We start from the raw sequence: 23,200 nt of genomic DNA, 5'->3' as shown, positions 1-23,200 counted from the left end.
TACTTGCCAACAGAATTACCTCAGGATGGTTTTCAAAGTGTTCTCTGGCCTCACACTCATCATGAATCAATTTACATATAGAAAGCCAGATGTGAACATATGGCAAAACACATCTCTCATATTCATTAACTGAATTTACTGGGGAAATTAATGTCAGGAATGGATGGTCTCTTACAAGGTTGTGCAAGAGAAAGGAAATTCAGAATATTATATTTTCTGTGTATTCTTTCTATTAATTTCATGAAGAGCAGTGTAGTTGTGACAGGAGAAGATGGAATTTTGGCCTGGATATCGCTCTATATTGCATCTGAAGAAGTGGACTTATAACTAGTAATCTCATGCTAAATTAAAAACCAATGAGTCATAAATATATTTTTACATTTCTTTCTTCTTCTTCTTCCTTTCTCCTTTTTGTGTAGTCCATAGCATCCATTACTGCTTATATCCTTTGGAATCCTGTATTGTCTGTGACATCCATCACTGTTCATATCATTTGAAGTCACTTGTTTCCAAATTTTATTTCTTCCTGTCTCCTGTTCGTAGTTTATTTCATTTTACAAAATATTGATCCTCCTATTGTCTTCCCCAGTGCGCGGCAGGATTCCCAGACCCTGTGCCTCATTCCACTGATTTCTTTGTTCATTTTTTGTGAATTGTTCTGGGATACCTGATTGAATGTGTCTGTATTTGTGAACTATTTGTGTTCCCAAGATTAAAAAAAAAAAGGAAGAGGTGAAGGAACCAGAAAACGAAACAGCAAATAATATCTATGATAGAAATTTCTATATAGTTAAGAATAATTAAGTGGGAAAGAAAAAATGACTGAACATCAATTATGCAATGAGGATGGAATAACGGAAGATTTTTTCCACACAGTGGTAATGGAACATAGTCAGAAAATGATCAGTTTATTATTAAATTCCTAAATATGTTTTCCCACCAGAATTCATTCAGAATTTTTACATTCTCATCACAAATGCAGAAAGAACTATTCACATAATATCTTCCTATACAATCCAGATGCAATAGATTCTCAAGCTACATAAACGAAATGAAAAGGAAGAAAGGCCAACACAAAAGCTAAAACTGACCACCGTGGATTTGAGAGCCAAACTAGACATGACACTCACTGCATCAGTTTGAATAATGTGCACATGTTTTTGTTATCCGAGTAGCCTTGAAACCATGCACAAATTTGCATTTCAAAGGAGATCCCCCATTAGTGCCAACAAAGGCTTAAACACTGCTGTCAGCACTCCACACACGTATACACTGCGGAGTCTGTTCAGACTTCTCTATGGCTAATGCACGCACACACACATACATTTGTTAATATTGAGTTAATATTAAGTTTGGCCCTGAATTTTCAAGACAGGATAAAGAATGAAAAAAATTACAGAAATGTTATAAATCTTTTGCCTGTATAGAGATGTTCATATGACAATTCTTATAACTGTAGTAACATATTTCAAAACTGTATTGAGCAGGAAATTCAGACTTTATGAATCCCATCTAAACATAAGAGGCATTGATCGTGTCCCTCAAAAAAAGAAACTTTCTGATGAAAAACATCAATTTTTAAAAAGTCCATAGGCACTGGGGAAACTAGCTCATATAAGTCATAAAGGTGCAGGATGATTAAGAAGAAACAGGAAGAAGACACACAACAAAGAAAACAGCTTGATCTAAAGAGATTTTCCATTAAATGCTGTGAGAGCAATGGACAAAAAAGAACTGAGGAACTTATCTCATATCTATCTATAAGGTAAAGGTAAAGGTTTCCCCTGACGTTGGGTCCAGTCATGTCTGACTCTGGGGGTTGGTGCTCATCTCTATTTCTAAGCCGAAGAGCGGGCGTTGTCCATAGACACCTCCAAGGTCATGTGGCCGGCATGACTGCATGGAGCGCCGTTATCTATCTATACACATAATAAAAGTGAAAATGTGTCTGTGTGTATGTGGCAGGGTGTCCACAGACAGCCTCCTGCCTCCACAAACAACTAGAGTTCCCACTAAGCAGAAGACACCAGTGGCCCTTCCTCCACTGACATGCGGGTTATAGTGAGCGCCAGGAACATGTAACCCAAACTGTGCCAATGTCCTCCACAAACATCATTCTGCCCCCCAACCAAGTGAAGGCTTTCATGCTGGGACAATTTAATCCTAGATGCACTGTTTTTCCTCCAGAATGGACATCCCAGGGTTCCTTAATTTGCATGACCCCGCCCACTGCCTCTCCTTTAACCCTTTCCTATCCTTTCTTATGGCACACAGTTAACAGAGGAATTGATCAGCAACTGAACAAGACGTTTGCAGAGAATTCACCATGATCTACAGGAGTTGTACTTGACCTACATCCAGAGAGCACTGTTATGGACCAAACTTGCCATGGTTGATGGGACTTGCAGTACCTTCACTGAGAATCCCCATGACCAACTGAACTTACTGCAGGGGTTAGTGGGATGGACCTTGATTTTGGGAGTTATAGTTCACCTGCAGCCAGAAAGCACTGAACCCAGCCGACATCAGATCTGGACCAAACTTGGCACACAGACCAACATGGCCAACTGTGAATACTAGCAGGGTTTGGGGGTGATTGCCCTGGGAATCTGGGAGCTGTCGTTCACCCTTATCCAGACAGCACTGAACCCAGCCAACGACAGATCTGGACCAAACTTAAGTGATATTATCTAACATCCCAAAACAAATAATACATTCTTCTAAAAACCCGGGCATCACCGGGTCCCCAGGCTAGTCTGTAATAAAGCTAAGGGAAAGCCTCCCGTAAGGTTCTAAAATATTGCTCTGAGCAAGTGCCGATCCTACATGCACGATGCAAAGAAACTATAAATATGAAAGAAGATTGCATTTAGGGTTGTTGTCACAGCTCCATGTTTTGCCCGGATTCTAATTAGTATGGCATAAAGTGTCACAAAAGCACTCCAGTTCTGTACAAAAAATAAACAATACATCAGCGTAACACAATATCAACATAACATTATAACTGCAAAGAACACATGTAATGTCACATAACAAAATTTTTACATCTTATAAAATGCAGTAGAGCCTGCAGATAAAACTGGCTGTCTTCGATTAAAGAGCTAAAATGCCAGAATGGACACTCAATCCTCATATGCCACTACTGAAGTCTACTCAAGGTCAAAGGCCCATTTCAAAAGCCATGTTTCTAGGCTGGACCAAAAGGTTTTGAGAGTGGGAGCTAACCTAATCTCTTTAGGGAAAGCATTCCAGAGCCAGGGAGCCACCACCAGAAGGCCCTCTCTCATCCCAACCAACGAAGCTAGGACTGTGAGGAGGGCCGTCATCAAAGGCAACCCCAGGTAGAGTTCATTACAGTAGTCCATTCTGTAACTAAGATGTGGACCACTGTGGCCAAGTCAGGCTTTTCAAGGTACAGTCGCAGCTGGCGCACAGGTTTTAGCTGTGTGAAGGGCCTCCTGGCCACTGTGATGCCTGAGCTTCAAGCATCAACAATGAGTCCAGAAAAACCCCAGACTGCGGATCTTTGTCCTCCATCACAACTGCCAGGCACCATAATATACACAATTATAACAATTTCAAAATGTTTAAATAAAATATGAAATAAGCATGTTCTTGAAAGTTCACTGAAACAGACATAGTTTGAGGAAACAATCTAGGGCAATATGTAAGAACTGGGTCACTTCACCAAAGTAGCTTTTCTGTGAAGATTGATGTATTTAATTGTGTGTGTGTTTATGTATGATCTAAACTCTCTCATCTGACAGAGCTTGCTTTTTTGTAGTTAATATTGTTGCATATACCTCCCTAGTTAATGAGTGCCAATGTGAAGATTAAGACATGTACATTCTCCAATTTCCTGGAATGTGAACTTTGGCTGGGGAAAAACAATGCACTTGTTCAGACCCATTCCTTATTTCTTTTATTTTCTAAATAAGGTTTCCTTTGTAAAAGTTTAAGTCTTATTTTGAAGCCCTGGAACTCAGCAGACTTCATCCCTCTTTATCAAAATCCACCTGAGCTGCTTGGTTCCAGGCATTCAAAAAAGCCAGGCTTGGAATTATTGACTGGACTCCTGTACACTTATCTATGAGACAGTCCACTGGATTCAGTGGGCCATACAATGCCTCTCATGTATATAACTACACTGTAAAGATCTTTGAAGGGGTATCAGCTTGGTAATCGACTCAAGTGAACTCCATTCTTTGGGAATATTTAGGCCTCTAAAATCACCAAAGCTGTAAAGAACTCATTTCATGGTTTCTTTAAGTGTGCCCCACAAGAAGATGCAACATAGAGCAATGGGGCTCTGTAACACAAACAGTAAGAATCACTATTCTACCTCACATTACAATTACAAGACACCATGGGCAATCATTCATAGCTGAGTATGACTGTCTTCCAGAGGTGGTGTGTCTTCGCCATGAGTCCGTAAGTGTCTGTGAAAACCTATTCTGGACACACATTGGGGACACAGATTTCCAGATTGAAGGCAGAGTTTGCTTTATGTGCCTTCCTCTTGGCACATTTCTTCTTTTCACACTATATTTATGCTTCTTCAAAATCCATAGCACCATTGGTAACAGATGACCTCCTGTTACAATACTTGAGTGCCAGGGCTTGCCAGTTCTTGGTGTTGTTTATACCACATGTATAGGTTAACTTTAAGCCTATCTTTAAATCTCTTTTGTTGTCTACCAACAGTCCGTTTTCCATTTTTGAGTTGAGAATAAAGTAACTGCTTTGGGGGATGGTACTTGGACATTCAGACATGGCCAGTCCAGTGAAGTTGATGTGGATAATTGATGTGGTCTTTGTTTCTTCCAGAACACCAACGTTTGTCCACCTGTTCCTTGTCCACAATTTGCAGCATTTTTGAAGGCAATGTTCATGGAATTTTTTCAGAAGTCAAAGGTGATGTTTGTATAATCCATGTCTCGTAAGTGTACAATAAAGTTGGAAGGACAATAGTTTTATATCCTGATCCTTGAACACTCTATGAGCACTTCCAGATAGCACACAAATCCAGCCCAATACCCCATTAGACCTGGGCCTTTCAGGAAGGCCCAGATCTAATCGGGTATTTGATTAATCCAGAATTAATTCGCTTTTACCTAAGGCATTGTTTGGATGCCTCAGGTAAAAGTAAAGCAGGTACCACATTTTTGGGCCTGTCTGGAAGAGCCCTATACTTCATTGAAAAAATGCTGTGCTCGCATAGTTCAGTGTTGTATTTTGGTATCGTGTCAATTTTTGTGGAGAGGTGGCTGCTAAGGTAGTGGAAATAGTAAAGAGATTTGTAAGACATCATGGTGCTCCTGAAGAGAGGTGTGGTTGGGTGAACAGCCAGCTAGTGAATCATCGAGGCTACCAAGTAGACCTTCAATGAAGATAAGGGCAGCTCACTTTTCTTCAGGAGCAGTCAAAAGGCCATTGCCATCTGCTCATTGTTAGAATGATGGAAAGCTGAGATTTGGTCAAAGACGCATAACTAAAGACATGTATGGACATAGGAACAATGAGTGCAGGACTTGTGTAATACTAAAAGGATTGGTCATATGCAATCATCTAGAGTCCACAGGCTAGCAAGTGCAGCAGCCTAAGATCCAGGTGTTCATCTTATCTGTCACCTATGTAAATAGAGTTGGCAAATAAGGGAGCCAAAAATACTCCTGGCAAGGCATCTGTAGCAGTATCACAAACCATGGCTGTTTCAACCACTATGGGTCTATGAGGACAGAATATAGACCATCCTTCTGTGTTTTCACCAGCATTCCCATGAGAAAGGGAAAGGATGGAAATAGGCAGATTAGAGGACTCCTCCTGTTCTGAGGAAAAGCATTGCCTAGTGAGCCACAGCCTTCCATTCTGAAGCAAAGATGAAGACCTCAACAGGTCACAGGCACAGGCATTATCAGGGCAAAAGCATGACCTATTCTCAATAGATACGTGTATGACTTGCAAGCAGGCTTTTCGGCAGAGTAATGCCTCCTGGCTAGTTAGGGAGTTTATACTTCCTTTATTTATGGTCATCTTGGCAGAAGACAATTCTCATTTGAAAAATACAAACTGGAACTTTCCTATGAATCCCACACCCACCCCTTGCTGACAAGGAAGGAAATAACAGATAATAGCAACAGTGCTAAGAACTGCCCCCCCTCGAGAAACTCAATCTATACTTGAATATTTCACATAACAATATCAATTAGTCATTGACAACCATGATTAGAACAAGTGATCCACATCCTTCCACAGACTCTCCCATATCTATAATGATGTGCTGTTTTGTTTCACCCGTCGCCTTGTCACCGGTCCTAGCATTTACCCTTTTATCTCCTTACCACTCTTAATGTACCACTTGTTCGAATTCCCAGGACCCTTGCAGGAACTTTGAATAACTTCACCCTTAATACAACATCACTTGTCATTTCAACACCTATTCTTGATTATTTAAATTCATGTGTTCGTGGTGCAGAATAGTGCCAAGAGTTTTCTTTGTTTTAAAAATAGCAGGGACTAAATTAAGGCTGCATTCTTATAAATATTCACAGGTAAATAACTTTTCTCGAACTAAAATAAGGCTATTTCTGACTAGAGACGTATGGGTTTGATCTCTTTAATGATATTACATCATAATCACTACAGCTGAGACTAATAGGAAGAAGAACAAGATTTCTGTTTCTCATCCGTCTCTCCTCGTGGCTCAAAGCGAGTTACAATATAATCAAAACACATAATTATTATATAAAATACACATATTAAAATGTATTTCATATATATATATACACACACACACACACACACACACACATACAGTGCAATTACTGCAATATAATGGACCCAAAACACGAGTTTAAAATTCATGATTAAAACTGGCTGCGTAGGCCTGCTAGATAGGTCTTCAGATGTGTTTTAAATTCTTACAACTCATTTAGCTATTGAAGCTCTTCTGGAAGGTCATTTCACAATTTTGGGGGGATCGATAAAAAAGTCGTTTGGGTGACTGTTGCCAGTTGGATTTTGGCAGGCAAGAGCAGCCACCCCCAAGAGGATTGTACAGGAGAAGTGATCTTGTAGATAACCTGGGCCCAAACCGTACAGGGCTTTAAATGCCAAAACCAACACTTTGTACTTTGCCCAGAAACTAATTGGCAGCCAATGGAGTAACTTTAGTATGGGTGGAATATATTATTCACTCCTGGATGTTCCTGTAACCAATCTAGCTCCTGGATACTCCAAACTTAGTACAAAGGCAGAGTGTATTGCAGAAGACTAACCTTGAGGTTGCCAGTGTGTGCACTACCATGTTTAGGTCCTCCAAATCTAGGAAAGGGTGCAGCTGGCATATCAGCTAAAGCTGGTCATAAGCACTCCTGACCATGACATCTGCCTGGGCTGACATTTGGATTGATGGATCCAGGAGCACTCCCATGCTGCAAACACAGTCTTTCAGGGGGAGTGTAACCCCATCCAGAACTAGTTGACACACCTCCATCCCCAGATTAGGATCCTTGATGGCAAGCACTTGTGTTTTGTCTGGATTCAGTTTCAATTTGTTTTTTCTCATCCAGCCCATTACCTTCTCCGGGTATTCATTCAGAGGAGACACACCATCCTTACTTGGGGCTGTTTTGGAGGGCATAGAGAAATATTTTTGAGTGTCACCAACATACTGATAACGCCCTGCCTCATGCCTCCAGATGATCTCTCCCATTGGTTTCATGTAAATATTAAAAAGCATTGGGGATAGAATGGCACCTTGTGAGATGCCACATAAGAACTCTTTTTTTTGAAGAGTCGCTATCCCCAAACACCATCTGGAACCTGCCTGCGACATACAACTGGAACCACTGCAACACAATACTTCTGATTCCCAGCCCCTCCAGGGTGTTCCAGAAGAATATCATGGTAAATGCAGTAGAGTCTCACTTATCCAAGCTAAACGGGCCGGCAGAAGCTTGGATAAGCGAATATCTTGGATAATAAGGAGGGATTAAGGAAAAGCCTATTAAACATCAAATTAGGTTATGATTTTACAAATTAAGCACCAAAACTTCATGTTATACAAAAAAAATGACAGAAAAAGTAGTTCAATACACAGTAATGTTATGTTGTAATTACTGTATTTACTAATTTAGCACCAAAATATCACGATATATTGAAAACATTGACTACAAAAATGGCTTGGATTATCCAGAGGCTTGGATAAGCGAGGCTTAGATAAGTGAGACTCTACTGTAGCATCGAAAGCCACTGAGAGATCTAGAAGAGGTTTAATAGAAACACTGTTCAGGTATATGTAAAGTATATTTGAATCTGGGCACTAGACCGCCACACATTATATCAGAAATTATTTTTCTGTGAGCTTCAAAAGTGGTTCATAATCTGAAAGTGGGGGGAGGAGGTCAGGGAAATGCAACTTCAAAACTTTCTTGAGCATGCAGAACAATATGCATAGCTCTTTGAATCCTGATCAGCATTAGTGATAAGACCAAAGGCAGAAGTGTGTATCATTTTTCAAAACATTATTACATTTTATGAATATATTTTATAGAAAAAAGCAAAGCTTTGCCTATTAAAATTAAACATGGAAATGGAAAGTCTAGTTTCATTAAAAGAAATTTACATAAATAGAATGAACAACAATTGTATATTTTAGTGTGTTAAAATGTTTATCTAGAAAGTATCTTGGGGTCACTGAAAAAGACTGACATGAGGTTTTCCCTGTGGTAGTCACATGGGAAATCATCAGCAAATGTTTATTTATGTAATCATTTACTTTATGCCCTCCTCCTCAATATAGGGACACAAGGTGGCTAATAATAAATATGACACAATGCAAATTAAAACAATGTAAATGCATTAAAATATTAATATAAAAATTGAACAACAATTAAACCCTTTGTGTCAGTAAAAACTAAAATAATAAAATGCACACAGGGAATATTCAGTGATCAGTCACAGCTGCTTCAGTTAAATACCACTGGGATAGGTGGTGGTATTGATGAAATTTTGGATGGAGGCTATTTAAGAAACCCGTAGAGATCTGTACTTGCCATGTCTGTGCAATCACTGTGATTGCACAAAATCCATCACCACAGTAATCATACAAATTATTGTCATAACTACATGAAGACAATCAGTGTTAATCCCTGCAAATGATTGCATTTCATCACGTTAAGAATTCAATATATTTCTGCTTCTTCCACTGAAAAGTTATACTACCACAGCTACAGCAAAGAAAATTCACCATGTTAAAAACTAACATATATATTCATTCCTTTCATTTTACTTAAATATAATGAATATGCTCCAGACAAGAAAAAGGCAGCCTGAATTTCAACCAAAAAAAACTGGAAACTAATGTAGATGACGCTAGGCAGGCCTCCACTCATACCTTGCATGTGTTAAAGATTTATTTCAAAATTCAATGTTTTGCTTTTTGTTAAGTTGACTGTTGTTCCACCAATTGCTACTTTGCACGTTGATCTATGGGAATTTAGGCAAAATGTGTTTGCTTTTTCCACTCTCTTTCCTTATTTTATTTTCCTCTTTCTCTCCTCTGTATTTCATTATGCATAAACAATTTAACTGTAAAGCTACCATATTTTATATGTTTTACAAAGATGGCTAAGTTTGTTTGTTGCTGTGCCAGATGCTGGGATGGGTGGGTGGTCTCAGTTGTTTAGTCTCTGGCTTGCCAATTGCACTCCTTTCACAAATTTCACAACAATTTTGATCTAATTCTTTAATAATATTGGTTAGAAAGATTTCTTTCTGGGATTATGACTTAACAGAGATTATCAAAATATTCGTATTTACTCGAGTCTAGTGTGCCATCGATTTTGATGCACACCTGTGCTTGCTTCAGCAGCACATATACTAAAACTGGATTTTAATGTGCACCTCAATTTTCAAAAGATTGGTTGGGAGAGGGGCAAGATTTGCCTGCTGGGTACGTTTCAGCTTCCCCACTTCCCTGGGCGGACAGCTGGTAGGAATCAACAGCAGCTGCCCCCAACCACTCAACTTCTGGGTTTTCTGGTGCCCCAAACCACTCCTGTTGCCCACCCTTTGCCCACCACCAACCTTATTCCAGACACTTATGGCCCAAAAGCTCCATCACTTTGGAAAGTTTGGAAGCCTCTGCTCCAAGGAGAATGTAGGCTTCTTCTCCTGTTTCCCCTCCTTCTCCCTCTTAGGAGGGCTCTTCCTAGGGACAAGGCAAAGGCAAATGGGGGGGGGGGGGGTAATGGAAATGAACAATGAGAGGAAGCTGCATTTTCCTTAGAACAGAGCCTTCCCAACTCTCCAAAGCCTGAATGTAACAGATCTTGCCTACCTTACAGGGTTGGTGGGTGGCCTGCCTTGCAGGGCTGGTGTCTGGCCATTTTGCAGGCCTTGCTTGCAAAAGCTCAGAAGACCAAGGGGGAGGAGCAATCAGACAGTCATTGATTGGCTGATGCAAATGAGAAGTTGCTTGGCTGCTGGAGATGGGCGGAGCCAGCATGACAGTTGGAGCTGGACAGCCAAAGAGTTATTTTTCAGTTGGGGGTTAGAGTTTGAAATGTAAAGGCAGAGATATAGTTTTGGAAACTGTGTTTTGAAAAGGAAGCCTCTTTGAGGAATATAGTTAAAGGCCTTCAGGAAAGGAAGGGCTGAAAGCTATATTGTAACTATAGTCTCGACTGTTGCTGTTAAATCCCAGAAGAAGTGAATTTAGAAGTTTAAATTGTCCTATTTGTGTTTCCTTGGTGAAGGAACATATTTACACAGAATCCAAGTAATGAGCCATCTCGTATAAGAGAAAAGCCTAACTTGTTATTGAAACCACTATGCATCTTTACTGTTATTGAAATGGCTATGCATTCTTTATTGTTCAAATACAAATAAACAACAACAACTTGTTTTTCCTCACATAAAGTGCCTCGTGTGACTCTCTCAATGCCCTAATTACAGAGGAGGTTCCTGAATATAACAGTGGTGGCAGCGTTAGAAGAGGTAGTGAGTTCGAATCCTCCATATTTTGTGGGACAGCTGAAAATAAAAGCCTTTGCAATTTTGGCAATTTGAAAAATCCTCTATAATATATAGAATGCCGGTCCTCTATACTGAGCCTTGGAAGGCTTGTTTTGTCCACCACTGGCTTCACTTCTTGTAATCCCTGGCACACTGTCACCTATTTCTATATATGTATGATCCTACCACTAGTTAGTAGTCCTATCCTCCAGCCTACCAGCCACACCAACACTAGCTGATAAATTGCCATTATCATCACTGTTGTTATCATTGTTGCTATCATCATATTGCCTGACGTAAATAAAGTGACAATATTTTCCAGGAATGACTGTTTGCACATGTGACTCAGAAGCAATAATTGAGCACCTTAAGCAATGTAAATGTGTATGTAAATTTGCTTTATGTGCTAGTCTTCCATAAATCGGGAAAAACTGCTAAAGAGAAAAAAGCAATTATGAAGGAAACAAATGTGAAGTACAATTGCCGTAATGTGAAAGGAATAGGAATAAAAACACTTTAGGAAACCAGGGAATGGCTTTTTGAGATAGGTTTATTTATTTATTTCGTGTCAAAAGCATTGTACAACAAATACATTTCAAATAATGGAAATAATAATAAAAAAGAAATCACAAGCAACTAAATAGTTTTGGACCAAAAGCGGGCAACAGCAACCGCATTGTCTGTAGCTTTAAACAACTCCTCCTCCGTACATGAGGCAGGGCATTGTGGGCAAGCATACATATGCGGAGTTGTTTGTTCTGCTCCACAGTCACACAAGGTGGAGGATTCCTCCAGGTAGTGCCACCTTGCCAAGTTGTCTTTTGATCTGCCCACTCCACTTCTGAGTCTGTTCAGGGACTTCCAAGTTGCCCATTCCTGGTTTGCCCCTGGAGGAAGACCCTCTTGGGGGGCCATCCAGTTAGAATTGCTAGGTTTAGCTGCCCAGAGAGACACCCTTGCTGCTGCTGGAGGAACATCAAGAGGAGTGGTGGTTCTCATGAAGCCCTTCCTTGATTTGAGTCTGGTGGGAGGAGGGTGATAGCCATGCAGTGGGTGGCTTTCACAATGTTCGACCTTTTTTCTCTCACCGTTAGCAGCAACTTCCCGTCGCATGTCAGGAGGGGCAATGCCAGCTAACTTGTAGAGTTTATCAACAGGTGTAGGTTTAAGGCATCCCGTTATGATTCTGCATGTTTCATTCAGTGCTATGTCCACCTGCTTTACATGGGCAGACTTGTGCCAAACAGGACAGGCATACTCTGCAGTTGAGAAAGACAAGGCCAGGGCTGATGTTCTTATTACTTGTGGGTCTGCACCCCATGTGCTACCAGTCAGTTTCCGCAGGATGTTATTGCGTGCAGCTACTTTGTGTTCTTGGTGTTCATGCAGTGTTTCCTATATGTTAGTGTTCGGTCTAAGGTGACACCAAGGTATTTAGGATGGAAACAGTGTTCGAGCTCTTGGCCTTCCCAAGTAACTTTCAGTTTCCTGTTGGCTTCGCGGTTACGTAGGTGGAAAGCACAAACTTGTGTCTTGGCAGGGTTAGGCTTTAGGTGGTTCTCTTTGTAGTAGCTGGAGAGATCTTTCAAGGCATTGGTGAGTTGCTTTTCAACTGTTTCAAAATCTTTTGCTTGTGTTGTAAGGCCAAGGTCATCAGCATATATAAAGCTCTTTGTGAGTGGTGGTTGTGGCTGATCGTTCGTGAAGATATTAAATAAGGTTGGTGCAAGAACGCTGCCTTGGGGTAAACCATTCTTTTGCCTCCTCCATCTGCTTTTCTGGCCCTGAAACTCCACATAGAAGCTGCGGTTTTCTAAGAGGGTCTGGACAGTTTTTGTAAAGTCAAAGTCCCGGGTGATATGGTAGACTTTATGCAGCATTTTTCTATGTTGCACCGTGTCATAGGCTGCCGTAAGGTCCACAAAGACTGTTCCCGTAATGCAGCCTTTCTCATAGCCTTCCTCGATATGTTCAGTCAGATGAAGAATTTGACCTGTACAGTTTTTCCCTGGTCTGAAACCTGCTTCTTGTGCAATAAGCTTGGGTTCGATAACAGGTCCTAGTCGATTTAATAGCATCCTCTCATAGACTTTATATAGATGACATAAGAGGGAGGTTGGTCGATAGTTCCTGGCATTGGAGGCATCTTTACCAGGTTTTAAGATGGCAATTATCTTAGTTTTCCTCCATGCTCTGGGAATCTGTTTGTGTGCCAGGCATTGATTGTAGAATTTCAAAAGCCAGTTTTCAGCTTTGGCCCCCAAGTGTTTGATTTGCTCCATCATCAGGTCATCTAGGCCAGGTGCTTTACCAGTCTTACATCGCTTGATGGCTTCTCTGAGTTCTTTCAGGTTTAGAGGAGAAGACAACTGGTGGGTTTCAAGTTCTGGCACCCTGTTGATTTTCATCTTTATTCTGCTGCAGTTGGTTTTCCCATTCTGAATTAGCTGGTGAGCTATCTGATCTGATGTCACGTTCGCGTGTCCAGGGTTGACCAGAGGGTCACTATCCAGGCATCTCAGCAATTGCCAGGCTTTTCGGCTACTCTTGGACATGTCCAGGTTCTCAAGCAGCTCTATCCAACGGTCTTTCTTAGCATTAGCTAAGGCTGTAGATAGTTTTTGGCCTGCTGCTATAGTCCCATCACTGTATGGGTTCTCTTGAAATAATCTGAGATATTCTTGTAGCTGATTTAGTGATTCTTCGTTTAGGCCTGGTAGGTAGCTTGTGCGACAGCCTCTAGGGATTGAGAGCCTTGAGGATCTTTTCACAGCTTCTATGAACAGGTCATAATTTTCTATAGAAGGTTCTATATCAGAAATAGCAGCTTCCAAGGTCTCTGTAAACTTTGTCCAGTTAGCTTTATTGAAGTTATATCTTCTGCAGAATGGGACACTTTTCGGTCTTACAACTGCATATGCTACGCAGCATATTGATCTGTGTTGTGTGTTAGGTATTGGGTTTAATACCCTTTTGGTGCATTGGTGGCTTATGCTTTCCTTTACAAAAATCAGATCAGGGTTATAACCACGCTTCCATCGGCCGCTATTAAATGATGGTGGTAATTTACTGTCATGAAGGAGGCTCATTCTACTATTGTCGGCCCACGTTAGAACTGCTTCGCCATTTCTATCATCTTCGTCATAGCCCCAGACACAGCTATGGCTGTTGAAATCTCCCACAACAAAATGGGCTTCATGATTGTGGCAACTGGTTGGGGGTGTAAAATAGAAATCAGCCCTAGGTGGTTTATAGAGTGATGATACGGTGCAACTATCAAGTTCCACAGATAAGATTTCAATATTGTTCAATTCTGTGAGGGAAGTTGCAGAGATTGCTACACCAGATCGTACAAAAATGGCACTGCCATATTGTCTGTGAGGTCGTTCCACTGCCAGTTGCATTCCAAGAATTTTTGGTCTTCTCATTGTGATGTCTCTGTGTGTTTCCTGTATACATAGGATGTCACACGAGATGTCCTCAGACATTTTGGCTAATAGTTCTTCCTTAGCAAGTGGCAAACCTTCTATATTAATAGACATAATCGTTAGCAATGGTCTTGATAAAGACCTTTGGTATTCATCCATTCATCCAATGCTTTTGGGTTTGGAAAGATCGGCCGCTTACAAGAAACGTTCCCAGGCGACGCCCGACTGAATTCACTCAATCTTCGGGGAGGCTCTTTCCGTGTCCCCCTTTGAGATAGGTAACAATTAATTTATATTGAATTTAATTGAATTATTATTATATTGAAGGATTATCTGGGAAGGCAGTTTCAGCAGTTTTGAAAATGCTACATAACAAATGCAGATTATTACAACCTTTGGTGGAGTTGGCTCAGATCCATAATCCCTAACAAAATTATTCACAGATGTTACTCTGTACAAATAATCATAACAACAGGCTAACTAGTTGTTCCTGAATAATCATATTACAGCATTATTCTTAGTCAGCTTTGCTTGGCAGAAATCAGTTAGTGATAGTTAGAAATGGCAGAGCGGTTTTACCAAAAAAAGTCGTAACCTTAAACACTGGACTGTATTGTCACTATTAGGAATGGAATACAGTGTTCTGTTTTTACAAGCTGTGATCACTACATAATTTCTGTTCCCAAATACCTGTCATCGCCATTGATGATGCACTCAGGAAGAGCAAGGCTGCATCCAAACAGCATGATGTGTTGATAGCAGCTGAGGCGATTGAGATAACCGAAGAACTTGATAAATTTTTCAATTTCAATGCTTTTGACAATGGGAAGGACTGGTGTTGAAGTGGTACGGTTGTATGGCAGCATTTGACATTGGCTGTAGGTGATATTTATGCAGAAACCTGTAAAATGGGAATGCATTTGTTACAGGAACTAATGGCATTCAAAACACATCAGGAAGCACAAATTTACAGCATTTAGGCCTAAATTAATTTGGAACAAGCACAATTTAATTCAAAGAGGCTCACTTTTGAATGCTGTTATACCATTCTTCCTCTTTTATTATTATATTTTTCTTGATAATTCTTTCTTACCCCCAATAGCCATTACTCAAATGTTCACAACATGAAGATTCCATATACCTAATAGTCATTGATAGAGATATATTCCAGTACATTGTTTCATTTACCTTTAAAGGTATTTAATCAACTCAACAGTATCACAGTTTATAGCAGTAAATTCCATAAATTAATTTTGCACTTATGAAAATAGTGCAACACTATGCATTCCAGCCCCCTCCAAAGTGAGTTCTATTGTGTTTCAGCTATAGAGTACTTATTCACATGTAGGTATTATGCACATGATTATGCTAAGGGTCATTTATTCGGTTTGTTCTGATTCTATCACTCAATGATTTATTTGTACAGATCTTGAGTCATGGAGCCCTTTCACACTATATAGTTACAATGGGCCCTTGGTATCTAGTGAGGTTTGGTTCCAGGAATACTCATGGATCCCAAAATATATGAATGCCTAATCATAATAAAAACAACAATAACAACACACACACACAAAAGACAAACATTCAATGCCCTGCACAAATACAAACATATCAAAAATCATACAAATAATACAAAATAATAACCATAGACTTATGATAAAAAAAGAAATTAACATCAAAATGAAAAGAATATGAATAAGTAAATAAGAATAATTATACTAATAACATAATAGCAATTAAAATATAAACTCTGAGAAGATGATTAAAATACATTAAAATAAGATAAGTTAGCCAGCGTTCCGATGGAATTAAAAGTGTCTTAGTCCTCTCCCTCTCCATATGCTAAAGGGCATGAGCGCATTTTCAAAAGAGTTTTTTTTAAAGGAGAGGAGGGTGGGGCCATTTTTATTTCTTTAGGAAGGGAGTTCCAGAGACGGATAGGGGTCACGGAAAAGGCCCCCTCTCTCGTTCCCACCAACCATGCTTGTGCTGGGAGTGGGAACAAGAGTAGGACTTCCTCTTTTGACCACAGTGCATGGAATGGCCTATATGGGGAGATTTGATTAGACAAATAGTCCCACTGCATTCATATAAAATGTCAAAATCTAAGTTTGCCTCCTAGAAAATTGATTTTTGAACATTTTTGTGAATTGTAAAATCTATAGATGCATAATCCATTGATAGGGAGGGGCAGCTGTCTACTACTTTGATTCCCTTTTAACTGACATGACTGAAGCTTTTGGATGTGGGGCTTTAATTTGGTGAGATAATTAGGCTCCCTGGTAAAAGTTTCTAAATACTTTTTCTAATTGGCAAATCTCAAAACTCCACAGGACTATATTTGTGAGTTTCACTTTTGTGGTTCTGAGTATTCTCAAATTGGCCAGGCCTGTTGGAGGTAGGAAGGTGAGGGATCGTCCCCTAGTTGCCTTCTGATGACAAGGAAACGTAGGGAGCATTCTGAAGCCACTCCTACCATTCGGACACCAAAATTTGTGTGATCATGCAACATCAGTGTTTGGTCACAAAAGCAAAAGTTATTCATGAAAAACAACCAAACCACCAGAAGAGGCAGTTTTTGCCTCAGCCTACTGCAAAGCGTAAGTTTCCTCCTCTTTTTCTCTATTCCCCCAAATGGGCCAAGTGAGAGCAAACTACTTTTACATTTTTGAACTCATGTTGCAGCAACAGAAGGAGGCTGAAGATAAAGGATCTCTTCACAGTGATGAAGTCCCACAGGGTAATGCACCAACCGCCACGGTGAATTGGCGACGTGGCGGGGTAATCTCTGCACCCTGCCTTTCCCGCAGCAATGCTTCCCCATTCCCCTCATGCTGGCCCCATTGTTTTAAACCGAACACGTTCTCAGTGTAGCGTTGTAGGACGCTTGCACCGCAGTTGAGCCCCGGAGCCCTGCCATAAGTGAGCTTGTGTCATCTGATGGGCGGCGTGGGGCTCCCTGGCTCAACTGGGGTGAAAGCATCCTATGATGCTGCCAAAGACTCATTGGATGAGTTTGAAAGTGTAAAAGTGGGAGGAGAAAAGAGAGATTTCAAAAGCAGATGAAAAGTGGGACAGCAGGGGGTTGATCAGGGCTGTCCCTGCCAAGTAAAATACTTGGAAGGCATGCTACTATATACTGTTTTCAGTGTAAACAATAAAGATGTTGAAAGCATTTTAAAAGATGCAATTAAAATTATCTTAAGTGACCTCTATTCAATTTTAGAAATCTGACTTCTAAAAATACATGATGATATAAAGAAAAATCTATAGATATATTGCAAGGAAAAAATGTGAATAATACAACTATTAGTATAGTAGTGATGCTGAAAGAAAATAAAGAGCAAATATGGATTCTCTTTTAACGTGCAGTCCTCAACCATTTCCAAACCCTCAGCTGTTGCCAAGCAAGAAAACCCTTCATTTATTAATTGTTCCTATTACCTTGCCAGCTCTCTCCATGGAGGTGCAGGGTGAGTATGGAAACTTTACAAGTCATTGAATGGTCAACATGGCTTCACCACATAAAGTATAACTACACCCCAATTTGAGAAAAGGCAGAAGCAGTTGAAACCTTCCTTTATAGACTTCAAATAAAAGAAGTTCCCATACGACAGATACTACTTGCAATTCCGTCTTCTTTCTCACACATTAAGGAGATTATAGTTTTCTCTCCAAGTCATCAAGGAAATTATGTTAGCAAAGCCATTATCATTTCTTGATAGCCAGTATTCTTCTTTTACACTTTATAATGCTTGGTTCCAGAAGCATAAAAGATTTTTTTTGTTTGGTTGTTTCCAGAACAACTGTAATTGAAACTAGATAATAATCCTTGATTGCTCAAATTACAGCACAGGCAGTCATGTAAACTTTGTTCCATGTTAAAACACATTTGATGTAAATAACTATAGAAGATGCATAATAAAAACTTTCATTCCCTACTTGTTCTGTTTCGTTGTTGCACTATCTATACTGCTCTTTAAGTAACATTTTCCTTTATCAAATAAACTGCTGAACATTTAAGTAGATGTTATTGTTGCCAATCTAGCTTGATCAAAGGAGACAGCATTTTGTCCCAAAGTGGCAACAACTATTTCAGACTATTATCCTACACTCAAAAGAAAATCCCACATGAGTGAAGACCATTCCAACTAACTTTGTTTGTTTATATCTCACCTTTCTCTCTATGAAGAATCTGAAACAGATTTCAGCATTTAAAAACTGGATACAATTAAAACATTATTCATAAAATAATTAAATCACAGTTTCTTGGGTCTCGCACTCCATTTTTTGTATTTTTTTTCAACCTCAGCCCCGTTCCCTTTCTTATACAAACATTAACAAACCCATGGATAATAACACAGCCCAACCAAAAAAATGTTCTTGGTGTCTTCGTTTTTAGGCCTGTTCCTGGGGTTATTTGGGGTGCTGATTCAGAAAATTGCATTGGATAGACCACATCAGCTCTAGATTATTAAATATGGTTTTCTTTGGGCAAGCAGATAGCAACTACTGGATGTTCTGTATCAGAAACTAGAGCTGCAACTTTCTGAATCAACCCTCCAAATAACCAAACCAAATCTAAAGTTGACCAAAAACTGATTCATAATCCTTTCGGTACTAATGTTTGAGAGTGGTCCCTGGTCAAGTGATCCCTGGTCAAAAAAGGTTGGGAATCACTGGTCTAGAATCACTTTTTTCAGAGCTTAATAAAACAAACTGTTAATTTACCTTTGACAGCAAATATCTGAAGTTGTAAAACAAGGCCTGGGCTAATTTAAGTACAATTGAACAAACCCTCCAGTCTAAACACATTTAATTTGCAATTTTTGTAACGTAGTTTCCCAGGGCAAAACCTTTCTCCATTACAAGTGGGTTAATTTTCAAATTGTTATTGCCAACCGTCATATATATGCCTAGATATAAATTCTGTTTGCTGAGGCAATCTCCCTAGTTTGCTGGGTTAATGAAAAATTCATTTAGTTCATGTACTTAAGTTGTTTTTAGTAAAAGAAGAGAAAACTAATGACAGCGGGACACCCTCGATTAGCCATGCAGAAGTATAGAATCAGTGCTATCTGCTCAAGCATGAAAACAGAGTCTTGTTGTTTACATTAAATTGCTTTTTTACATTCCACAAGCTCATTCACACTAATGAATTACTCTGTGCAATTACATATTCAGGGATTAAATCATATGAGAACAGGTCAAAAGTGAATCAGGTAATGCACATAAGAAACAATCAGCCATCTCTGTTGTCCTAACTGCTAGGAAGCAGCAGTTGGCATTCGACAAATGGCTGCTCTCTCCCAACATCTACAGATGGATTTTTCCCGTTTTTAAACCACTTCCTATACTGTCCCTTGAAAATTACTCTTTAAAAAGAAATTGCAGTTCTGTTGGAAATAGCAACCTTCTACAAGCCTCCTATGATAGTTATTTGTTATATATATACCATATATACTTGAGCATAAGCCAACCCAATTATAAGCCGAGACAACTAATTTCATCACTAAAAACTGGAAAACCGATTGACTCGAGTATAAGCCAAGGGTGGGAAATACAGCAGCTACTGGTAAATTTCAAAATAAAAATACATATCAATAAAATTATATTAATTGAGGCATTTTAAAGAAAAACAGTAAACTAGCTCTGTAAGTGGAAAAGTAGGGTCAACAAAAACAACATGGTATTAATGTTGCACTCCTGGGCTGCGTAGGCACCTCAAAACCACACTGGAGCCCCAGAATATAAGAAAGCAAGCTGTTTATTGAAGATTATATGCAAGCAATAGCAAATCAAAGTTCAAAGTCAATAAAAGGGGTTTCTTTCTGTCTTTTTCCTTACCTCAACATTAAAGAGAAAGATAGAATAGCTGTAGAATGGACTTAAATTAATTAAAATTATATTTCATTTAATTTTATTGCATTTATTTTTAAAGTAAGAGCCTGCGGTGGCCTAGGGGATAAAAGCCTTATGACTTAAAGGTTGGGTTGCTGACCTGAAGGCTGCCAGGTTCAAATCCCACCTGGGGAGAGCATGGATGAGCTCCCTCTATCAGCTCCAGCTCCATGTGGGGACATGAGAGAAGCCTCCCACAAGGATGGTAAAACATCAAAACATCTGGGCGTCCCCTGGGCAATGTCCTTGCAGACAGCCAATTCTCTCACTCCAGAAGCAACTCCGGTTGCTCCTGGCACGAACTTTTTTTAAAGTCATACATACATTATTAAATTTACAATCACATACAATAAATACAATAAACAAATGCAGTCATGCCAGCCACATGACCTTGGAGGTGTCTACGGACAACGCCGGCTCTTCGGCTTAGAAATGGAGATGAGCACCAACCCCCAGAGTCGGATATGACTAGACATAACATTAGGAGAAACCTTTACCTTCACCTTACAATAAATGTAGGTAAATGTACTTAAATTGATCCTAATTAATAAGACATAGAATACACTATAGTGAAACAAAAGGATCCAAATTCTCTGTTAGTCCTTATGGCATTAACTATGATGAATTTTGTCACATAATGTATACATAAACAAACATGTCTGCAGCTGAATTTTGGCCACATGTGTAAATCAGGTTTTCACTTTAGAAAACTAACAATTCTGGGGAGCATTATGGAAATGGAAGAGATTTCAAAGAGTGTCTTGAAGCCTGCTGTGGTCTGTCGACCACACTTTGCCCACTTTCCTTTCATGTGACAATAGTAATATATGGAATAAGTTAATCATTTATAACTAACAGAAAACAATGGGAGGGCCATGCTTAACTTTAGGTATTTGATTAATTAATGCATAACACAGAGATACGTAAAGTGCAGCCTTTGAGCTTCGTGTGTTCCCTAGTACAGTCAGGCACAGTTGCAATGATAAAAATAAGAATAATAGCAGCTCTCTTTTTGTGAAGTTTAGGGACATAGGAGACCTCCAAAAGTGGGGAAACCATACATATACCTAAGTCCTTCAAACTTGAACTCTTAATATTTAATGCTTGCAGTCTGTTTCTGCACAAGTGTCTTCAAGTGTTGTGGTATTGTGGTGCTTGTGCTAACTCAACACCGCCTGAGCTCTGCAAGTGCAGCATTCTTCCAAATGAAGCAAGAGAGTATTTGAGGATGGGAACATCCGTAGTGATACCAAGGTGTTTGTTTATAAAGCTATTGTCCTCCCAATCCTGTTATATGCCTGCAAAACATGGACTGTCTACAAATGTCACACTCAACTCCGGGAACGATTCCATCAGCATTGCCTCTGAAAAATCCTGCAAATATCTTGAGAAGACAGATGGACAAATGTCAGTGCTGGAAAAAGCAAAGACCACCAGCATTGAAGTGATGCTCCTACGCCATCAACTCCGCTGGACTGGCCACGTTGTCCGAATGCCTGATCACCATCTTCCAAAGCAGTTACTGTACTCCCAACTCAAGAATGGAAAACGTAATGTTGGTGGACAGGAAAAGAGAGTTAAAGATGGGTTTAAACCTCAAAAACTGTGGCATAGACATTGAGAACTTGGAAGCCTTGGCCATTGAGCGCTCTAAGTGGAGGTCAGCTGTGACCAGCAGTGCTGTGGAATTTGAAGAGGTATGAATGGAGGGCAAAAGGGAGAAACGTGCCAAGAGAAAGGCATGACAAGCCAACCCTGACCGGGACCACCTTCCACCTGGAAATAGATGGCCCCACTGTGGAGGAACATGTGGGTAAAGAATAGGACTCCACAGTCACCTGCGTACCCACTGCCAAGACACGACACTTGGAGGGCCATCATACTCGAACAACAAGGGATTGCTTAAGCTAACACATTCCAAAGACAGAAGTAGATGGTTGGTGGGCTGCTCAACCTCCCTAAAAATCGTGTGGTTCCATGTCTACCACTGTATTTAAAGTATTTTCACCAGATGGAAACTACTTCAAATGGAGATAAAGTCTTTAAAAGCAATTTATCCTTGGGTGAAAATCTCAAGAAGCAATGTGTTGTCAAAGGCTTTCATGGCCGGGATCACAGGGTTGTTTTGTGTTTTCTGGGCTGTATGGCCCAGAAAGATTCCACCTGAACATCAGGAAGAACTTCCTCACTGTGAGAGCTGTTCAGCAGTGGAACTCTCTCCCCTGGGCTGTGGTGGAGGCGCCTTCTTTGGAGGCTTTTAAGCAGAGGCTGGATGGCCATATGTCAGGGGTGCTTTGAATGCGATTTCCTGCTTCTTAACGGGGGGGTTGGACTAGATGGCCCATGAGGTCTCTTCCAATTCTACTATTCTATGATTCTATGATTCTATGATCCAGAAGTATTCTCTCCTGATGTTTCACCCACATCTATGGCAGGCATCTTCAGAGGCTTTGAGGTATATCATATACCTCACAACCTCTGAGGATGCCTGCCATAGATGTGGGCGAAACGTCAGGATATAATACTTCTGGAACATGGCCATACAGCCCGGAAAACACAAGCAAACTTGTCTTGCAAACACAGTGTGAAATTGCCAGGATCATAACTCAGTTAAATTGAAACCAATATTCATCATAATGCTCAAAAAGCACATATTGGGCACTTTCCCCCCTGTGGCGCTAGTGCTTCTTTGATCCCAGTTGGAGCAAAAAGAAATAGTAAATGATGGTGCTTCAAAAAACAGGACGTCTATTATCTCTTTCAATACTGAATCAGAATAAGATTCTGGCATTTGCAGCTTTTTTTAAAGAACAAAGCAATCAAGCTAATCAGGAGCTACCAATGCAGCAATA

General features: G+C 40.0%; 1 protein-coding gene across 1 annotated transcript in view; it reads right to left on the bottom strand.

Annotated features, from left to right (window-relative positions):
• corin (corin, serine peptidase) overlaps positions 1-23,200 on the bottom strand; it is a 156,458-nt gene that overhangs the window by 80,099 nt on the left and 53,159 nt on the right. Inside the window, exon 4 of the mRNA XM_062981623.1 lies at positions 15,138-15,348. Coding sequence (XP_062837693.1) covers positions 15,138-15,348 — 211 coding nt within the window. The remainder of the gene's footprint in view (positions 1-15,137; positions 15,349-23,200) is intronic.

The sequence above is a fragment of the Anolis carolinensis genome, chromosome 5 (assembly GCF_035594765.1).
Source record: "Anolis carolinensis isolate JA03-04 chromosome 5, rAnoCar3.1.pri, whole genome shotgun sequence".
Taxonomy (NCBI): Eukaryota; Metazoa; Chordata; class Lepidosauria; order Squamata; family Dactyloidae; genus Anolis; species Anolis carolinensis.
The sequence above is the reverse complement of the archived record's forward strand: the minus strand, read 5'-3'. Positions and strand labels throughout refer to the sequence as shown.